Below are 9,127 nucleotides of genomic sequence, written 5' to 3' on the forward strand. Positions count from 1 at the left end.
ACACTGCTCTGTACAAAAGGTCATACGGGCAGGATGTCATTGAGATTAATGGTAATCTGTCTCAGGGGAACCAGGAGTTCATTTGGATTAAAGTGTGTTTTTCCGAGAAGGGATTACTATTGCAATTCCTTGGATTCCAGCAACGCCTCCCTCAGTGGAAAACACCTTTGTGTTTGGTTACTTTCACTTTTTTCCATTACTGTCTGCAGTAAATTTCCCTCATAGAACACACACACTCACACTCTCTCTCTCTCTCTCTCTCCACATGCACACACACACACACTCAGTCTGGTGTGATTGGTCAGCTCTCAGCCAGTATGGAGACTCTGGAGGTATAAAACCTTTGGCGGGGGTGGAGACACCCACAGCTCACAGACTGATAGAAGAGTGCAGTAAACTGTTGTCAAGAGCTATATGTAGCTTTGGTTATCCTGTTGTGTTTGCGTCATCATTCACACCAGTGTTAGATACACTTTTACTCTCTGCTGGCACTGGATGTATAGCAGTCCACCATGTGCAAAGGATTAGCAAAGCTTCCTGCAACGTGCTTGAAAAGGTAAGCCTGATGTGGATTCAAAAAGAATGAAACAAAACAAACAAACAAACAAAAAAGCAATGAAAACTGTTGAATCAATGTATTGGTGTGATATAGTGTGGAACGATATGTAGACGTCAGTGTTAAATCAACTGTTGTTGCAGTAGACTACACTGGAACGCAACTGTTAACATACTGGTTCAGCGAGTGATATTTCTCTGTGAATTATATGAATAAAGTACATGCACTATGAATAATTAAACGTGTTTTTGCTCACTACTCCTGCCTGTCGTCCCACAGCGCCAAAGACATCAAGCACAAAATAGGCTTCCTCCTCCAGAAGTCAGAACCCCAGGCGTCAGATCAAAAGCCGACAAAAGACAAAGATGTCAGTGTGATGAGGTCAGGACAAACATCACTTTACTCGATGTATTTTGTTTTGTTTCGTCTATTTGTTTCAGTGTGTGTTTATAGAGACTGCACCTATAGGGTTTGTGGCGTGACACTGAAAGTCTCAAACGCAGTATCACAACCGTACAAACGCCATACTGATGATGATGATGATGATGTGTGGTGTGTTGTGTGGGATTCAGTCAGCAGCGCGTGCACAAATTGGTGTTACCTTAAAAAGTGTTATGATCGATAAAACGATGGACTGATTATGGGAGCAAAGCAGAAACGATAGTGTAGTGGGGTCGCTAGAAGGAGAATAACAGGAACAGAGATCCAGGACAGCACTCGGGGGACGTACCCTTCCTCAGCCGTCCATATGGCTGAAGTTAAGAGACGTGCACAGCTCAGATGAAGTCAATGAGATGTCAGCCTGGCGTAACAAGTTCAACCATCGGGGTCACATTACAAAAAAAACCAAAAACAAACAAAAACAGGCGACCGGCCAGTCTACACTCAAGCCTGTAGGCATCAGCGTGCCCGGAAAACGAATCCAGAAAATGAAACGCTCTTGAGAAAACATATTTCTTTCCCCACAGGACAACTTACTTCACCACTTCAGGTCCTGTGTATTTCAGTTCGCTCAGACTATGGTTGTGACTATGAAAACGTCTACCGCTCAAGACTTCTCATTATGATTGTGAATGGCCTATGTGCATTCACAAACCCTACTTTTTAAGTCACACTTTGTTTAACTTAAGAATATATAACTTAATATTGCAACTTATTCTTCCTTTGACCGCTCCATCAGCTCCCGTCTTAGGGCGAGACGAACGGTTCCCCATTATCCTGCAGCAACAAAACACACAATGGTGCCAAAGAAAATTACCGCTCGAGACATCAGACAAGAGGCGACCAGAAAATCTCACTAAAAAAGTCGTCAAAGATTGCAGGGCTTCGAAACGAAATCTCGGTGATGTTTCTAAAGACTTGACAGTGTGAGGGTCCCGATGTGTGTCTGGCCCCTTGTCCGACTTCTCCAGATATACTGCTGGACTATGATGGATCCAATGCAACCCGATGAGAGGGCGTGTCCCTCCGTCTTTGCTTTAGTAAATCCCTCCGTTGTATCCCAAAGCACCTTCTCCTTTACTGCCTTGTGATGCAGTGTATCATCATACCCTCTACGTTTGAAATTCACACAAGAAGGGCCCTCGGCCTGTGACTCGCACAATTAACTACAATCACATATAGATATTACATATATCATGTTCACATGGGGCATTTTAAAAGAGTAATTTGATTAAAAGCGATCACGAGACCAGCCATTGTGGGTTCATTAAAGACGGTTTCTTTGGCTCAGAAGTGATTGACACTCCTTTATATAACAGAGCCCGTTTTAGAAGAGACGATATTGGACTCTTCCAAGGCCGTTTGAATTCCATTTATGCATTCTTACATGTATCGATACTCCACCTTTTAACGATGAAAAGGGTGACAAACAAACAGGCATGTTACGCTAAAGAAAGTGGATGAGGATGAGACCAGTTTCCTGCTGGCCTTCAGCACATGCCTGTCACCCGCATCGATTAAACCGTCCGGCGCCATAAGATTGTTATTATCGACATCCCCTGAAAGGCAATGGCATTAAGCTGGAGTAATAACAATCTTCAGGCACCGTTGTTGCAGGAGAGCTCTCATTGTTCTGTGTCAGCAAGTTAGCATCAATAACGGGGCAGCCTGGCCTTTTCCTTGATAGCAGGTTACCGCAATCAACCGCATTCGAAATCATTATGGGTCATCCGTAATGCTAAACATCTCTCTGCCCGTGACAGTTGTAGAGCAGCAACATTACTCATCACGCAATTGCAACACGAAAATATGCTAGTCAGCGCGCAACCCGTCCAATAACGTTAGATGAGTAGCATAAATATGAGTCATGCACTAACTGGGTGTTGTGTAAGGTTATATAGGTAATCGTTATATTATTATGAGGTCTGGCTTTAATCAAACACTGCAGGAAGCATTATGGCAGTTGCGTAACATTCGCTTGCAGAACACAAATGTGTTATCTGATTTGCTGCCAGCGTTGCTGAGACTATTTATGCCGACATTGTACAAGGATGGCACGTCTGTGTGAGGAGTTGTAAACTCATGGCGAGCAAAGTAATATTTCTGTCAGCGCGTTATGGAGGAGTGTGGGGAAGGATGTGCGGACGGCATTTTGGCGCCGGACGTTCTGCATTCCGAGATGCACATCCTCTTGTCTAGGAACCAATCCAAGGAGAAACCATCTTTTCTGTAGCCGCCATACTCTCTGTCTTGCTCATAAACGTTCCTACTTTTCCGGCTCTAATTAAGAAAACACTAAGGTGAGCGGGACCATCAATTCACCTTTGAGGGAAAAATACGAACAACAAATAAAACAGTGTTTTGAAAACGCCCAAGCAAACCTCCTCAGGGAAACCAACCCTGATGAAAGGAACAAATAAGCTTTCACATTCGTTGTTTATCCAACAACAGCACCTGAGCAATTCTGGCTGCCAAAGGTGTGGAAGTGGTTCGGGGTAATGAAAGTTGTTGCAACATTAAAACAAGACCAAGCCACACCAAGAACACCATGGGAAGCAATAGTGCGAGCATGAACTCTACAAGGTGCTATAGCTCCTCATTTATCATATATTTGGGTTAGCTGCACTGACAGCAGGTTGTCTCCTTAGTATGGCTGGGAAATTGGTTTTGGGAAGGAAAAAAAAAGTTTTTTAGATGTTGTGATGTTTTTACAATGCAACCTCACTGAGCAAACCTTATGTGTGTGTGTGTTTTTCTGTTTTAGAGCTGCTCCACCAGGTGATGTGGCGAAATGGAAAGAATCCTTCAACTACATGATGAAGAGCGAAGGTGAGCCTCTCTGATTCATTTTGACTTTTGCCTGATCCCCAAACCTGGAAAATTTCAGTCTTGGTTCAAACCATACCCAGTAGCCATTTTCAGACCACTGATAATGATCTGTGTTGGAGGACATGATAGCTCATCACCTCTCACGAGGGGTTACTCTCAGGTTTCACACCAAACAAAGAGTTCATACTTGAACAAAAATATACAGAGGTCCTGACCAATGGACGAAACTGCCTTGACTTTTTCATTTCTCTAGATTTGTTGCTTCCGTTTTTGAATGTGAATTTATACCGCCGTTGCATTTATCGTGAGCTAGAGTGTTCAGGCGTGTGGCTAGAATCTAAAATTTAATTTAAAATTGGCAGTAACTACCGGTAATTAGCAGGTAAATTAGCTGTTATTGCCGGTTATATGTTGACCAGATCTGACCATGTCCTATTAACCTCTTCATTGTACCAGGCACCTCGTCAAGTTACTCGTTGATCACCCTTTTCAATTTTTACTGCTGCACTTTGGCTGCAAATAAATTTAATTGACAAACCACGCTACAGCTAAAAGACTAAAAAAAAAATGTTGCATAGCCTGGTAATAATGCGATACCTGCTAATTAGCATCATTCAGGTTCTCACACACCATGGGCGGGCTTGGTCCAGACATTAATGTAAAGTTAAGGAGACTTGGCTGGAACACCCCAACAAATATATATGCAAACAACCCCCCCCACCCCCCACGCCCGACCCCACACACTCACAGATGCATTCTCATGCTGTAGACGTGTGGTACGTGTCTGAATGCACTGCCGAGTAGCCCCTCAGGGCATGTGTTTCGGGGTGTTTTTGTGTTTGTTTATGTGTGCGAGTGCGAGTGTGTGTTTGTGTGTGTGTTTCTAAACCCCCCTGAGCATTAGACTCCCTGTGTCGACAAAGAGGGAGAGCAATGGCCTCATGAGAACACAGTTGGGCCTCGACCCACTTCATTCCAAACCCTCATCCACTGACCCCTAACAGCAAGCAGCCCCCCCCTTCACTTCCTATCTGTTCCCATCAACTCCCCTCCCCCATCCCCCCTCTTCCTTTGCTTACCTCAAAACTAAGTTGTAAAAGGTCCTTCCATCCCACATCTACCCTGGATTAGTGATACTGAGAAATGATTTTCAGCAGCAATGCTGAGACACTTATATCTAGCATGTGAAAAGCAGGTCTCCTATGAGTCCTACGTCGGTGCACATGGACACGTCAGCTGGCTGGACTCTAAGTGCCGTCCCTGTTGTCCTCTTTACTGTGATGAACGATGGATTAGACACTGTCATATGAAATTGTACTATTTCATTATTAAGAATTAGATTTTACCATTCTGCATCAATAGCCGTGTTTCTGTCCAAATGGTTTTTTTGATGTGAATTTGGATGGAAACAGCAAATATCGAATAAAATCCCCAAAATTTGCTCAAGAGTTTCTGTGCTTGCTGGAGGTGGATTAACCTTTTCATTCAATAGAAAGAAATGTGATATAAAATTGCAATTGAAATGCAATTTCAAAATAAAACACGTAAAAAAAAAAAAACAAAGTGAACTGAAATTAATCACATGATCAGCCGGATCATGTGGGCAATGGCGGTTTTATTTAATGGCAATACATAGTCATTCGAACTTTTTGCGCGATTGTTCGCTTGAAATGTATTCAAACGTTGCACTGAAACATGCTTATCGTTTTTCTTTGCTAGGTGGCCGTGTGGTCTTCACTAACTTCCTGAGGTCAGAGTTCAGTGAGGAGAACATGGACTTCTGGAACGCCTGCCAGGAATACAAGAAGATCTCACCTATCAAGATGGCCGCCAAAGCCAAGCTGATCTACTACAAGTATGTTGAGGTGGACTCTCCTAATGAGGTAATCAAAATTTGGGGCAATGCCACAAATGAGCAATGTGTTATATCTGTAGACAACCATAACGTCATAAGATCCACGATATCTATCAAACATTAAACCCCCCCCACCACACACACACACACACACATACACACACACACACACATCACCCTACACTTGTGGGGACTCCTCATTGACTGCATTCATTCCCTAGTCCTTAACTAACCTTAACCATCATAACTACATGCCTAACCTTAACCCTTACCTTAACCTTAACCCTAAACCCCAGCCCTAACTCTAAAATAGACCCTTTTCCTCATGGGGACCCATAAAATGTCCCCACAATGGGGACATTGGATAATATGTCCCCACAATGGAGACATTTTAGCCAATCTATCATATCCAATTTCATCCTATCTACATTTTATCTAACCCAATGGTGACACTTGATCCCCACTATGATAGAAAAACCTGTTACACACACAGTGTTATTATTAAAAATCGTTAGAATTTAAAAGCGCGGTAGAACTGAAGATCTGCAAGAATCTAATTTTCTCTTGAGAATGCAAATGTGACTGAAGTGGTATGAACTATAATCCTGACAATTTACATGCAAATAAAATGACCTTTTCAATCGTTTCTTTCACCGGTGTATCGTAGACAACAACTAACCCACAATAATCCGAATCATAGATGCTTTCGTGGTTTTGTAGATGATTCGTCCTTGCATGACTTCCCCACGAAAATTAATATGGTGCAAATCTTTACCATAACAGCCAAATGAGGTAGAACATGACAGCTAGTCTTGTGGCTAACAAGCCATATGGCTGGGCAAGCTGGCAGATAGTACAACATCAACAGCTAAAACCAAGGTTGAACTCGGGTTGTAGTAATTGCATCATATCACGTAACCTAATGAGTGATGAACTTTAGAGATACTGCTTCATTCGTGCAAGTGGAACATCCAAATTCAAGTTATTTATAAATCCTGATGACCCCAAGTTGTTAAATTCAAAATGTTTGATATGCAACCGTTTATTGATATACCGGACCTGTTTCGATTGGAGGGACATTATGCAATATCCAAGGCTCAGCGTTTTCGGTTTTTACCGATTCTCACTGAAAAATACCCAGATTTTTAAACTGATTTTCACCCTGATTTTACATTTCCACGGATCCAAAAGTTGTTCCTGTTCGTGTGAGGTTATGTAACAGTGTCCTCTTGTGGCGAAATTCAGCATGCTGGATGGCTTTGAAAGCTAAAAACCGAAAACGCTGAGCTTTGTTAACAGATCATGGGTGGGGTGTGACGAGGATGAAATTTACATCTCCGTTCCATTTAGTCATGTCCCGTAACTTTGCACACCGCCGGGTGTCTAAACAGCTCCGCTCGTCCTCTGTGTCGTCTCAGGTCAACTTGGACTCACTGACCAGGGAAGGGACCAAGCAGAACCTCGAGACTCCCACCCGGTCTGCTTTCGACGAGGCTGAGAAGAGGATCTACATCTTGATGGAAAAAGACTCCTACAGGCGATTCGTTAAGTCCAAACTGGTCCAGGACATGTGCCAGACGCCCACCGCCGACGCCCACGAGAAGAAGGGGAAGAAAAGCAGCTGTGGGGAGAACCGGTAGGTGCTGACCGGCGGTGCCTAGACGGAGATGACAACCAGCAGATCTGCAAAACTGAGACCGTGAGGGCGTGCGAGAAAAGATACCTCTTATAGAAAATTGTCGGTGATGAGAAAAGGTTAAGTTTTTTTCTGTGTCCAGGGTGAATATGAGAGGGAAGTATTTATTTGTCATATGACTGACACAGGGAAAGGTCATTTTTTTTGCTCATTTCATCTGGAGTCACATCTCCGTCTCCAACTGAGTGAGTTAACAATTATTTTTACCTTTTATGCAATAAAACAACACCGTTTCCATCCTGGTATTTCTTTCTTCATTTGTGCCCATTCCAGTATTTGGATAGGTTAACAATAATGTTGTCCATACATGTGCCGCCGATCATCACTTCTTAATTGCAGCATTTCTTAATGCTTTCGTGATACTGTGACTTTTTTTTTTTCCATATGCTGTTTGAACGCACCCCGACCTGCCAGTGGGTGACATTCACACGACAGTGCTATATACAATGCAGATCTACCTCCTTTAAAGGGACAGGGGTGCACACGGGGGACAAACACGCACATTTAGAAAGTGTCGGATGCCCACATCACACGCGGTGCCTGCTACTGTTTCTTTGCTCGGACCGCCGGGTTTCCGCGAACGCCACGCTTACGTCGGCAAGGGCGGCGAGCCTTCCACAAGCGTTACACATTCGTCACACAACGGAGGGAGGCCTCCTATAACCTCCACGATGGCCGCGGTTGGGCCTGACGTACAGTAGAGGGCAGGCACACCTGGATGGCACGCCAACATCCATTACCTCACCATGTTCACTTTCTTCGCTCGCCAGCGCTAACGCTCAGCATGCTTTACCCATCGTTGTACCGATTCGCTGCGTACATCTTGTGAATGTCAAACGGTAGAAGTAAAGGATATTATTATACGAGATTGATTACTCTTTTAAGTGTGTGTTTCATTAATCTGAAATGAATCTGATTGTGCTGTGATGTGTATCTCTGTAATTGGAACCGCGCACTTGGGACATGGGGACGCTATCGATGTTATTGAAACGTGTTCGGCGGCACGGTGATTGTAATAATAATAACGATGATGGCACAGTTTGTTTGTATAGTGCGCTTTTCTGAAACCCAAAGTGCTAAAGTTATGTACAAAACAACAGACAGAGAGAGAGAGAGAGAGAGAGAGAGAACATTACAGTGCACAGAAAACAAAAAAGCGGAGTTTAGCTGTTTTGGTAAAACAAACTCCCTTGAGCTGAATTAGATGTGCCCATATCATAATGTTGTAACTATTGTATTTATGTTAACTGTACCTGGCATGTCTTGTGACTGTTCAAAAATAAAGATATGCATTTGCAGATGAATCTTGTATGATGTGTAACAGTGTCTTCATGCATGTGCAATAATCCAGGTGAGGATATCACAAAAAAAAAAGAAAAAAAGAAAAAAGCTGAATCAGTTCATCTGGACACGATGGTTACGGAGAGAAAACTTTCATCACTCATCTAAGTGACCTCTCCTGTCTAAACAGACTGCAGGTGGCATAATGACTGAAATCCACGATCGGTTTCATATACAAATATGGGTGTGACCATCCATCCATCCACTATCTGAACCGCTTATCCTGCTCTCAGGGTCGCGGGGATGCTGGAGCCTATCCCAGCAGTCACTGGGCGGCAGGCGGGGAGACACCCAGCACAGGCCGCCAGGCCATCACAGGGCCGACACACACACACACACACTCGCAAATCTATACTTGTGGGCCCACCTCACTGACTACATTCATTTCCTAGCCCTTAACCCTAACCTT

At 43.6% G+C, this 9,127-nt stretch overlaps 1 protein-coding gene across 1 annotated transcript; it reads left to right on the forward strand.

Annotated features, from left to right (window-relative positions):
- The first annotated feature begins 383 nt into the window (after positions 1-383).
- rgs4 (regulator of G protein signaling 4) lies at positions 384-8,686 on the forward strand. The gene is made up of 5 exons (XM_056276454.1): positions 384-556; positions 836-937; positions 3,762-3,826; positions 5,546-5,709; positions 7,100-8,686. The coding sequence occupies exons 1-5, from the start codon at positions 513-515 to the stop codon at positions 7,319-7,321; spliced, it is 597 nt and encodes a 198-aa protein (XP_056132429.1). The 5' UTR covers positions 384-512; the 3' UTR covers positions 7,322-8,686.
- Positions 8,687-9,127: the final 441 nt, after the last annotated feature.

Source organism: Lampris incognitus, chromosome 3, assembly GCF_029633865.1.
Source record: "Lampris incognitus isolate fLamInc1 chromosome 3, fLamInc1.hap2, whole genome shotgun sequence".
NCBI lineage: Eukaryota > Metazoa > Chordata > Actinopteri > Lampriformes > Lampridae > Lampris > Lampris incognitus.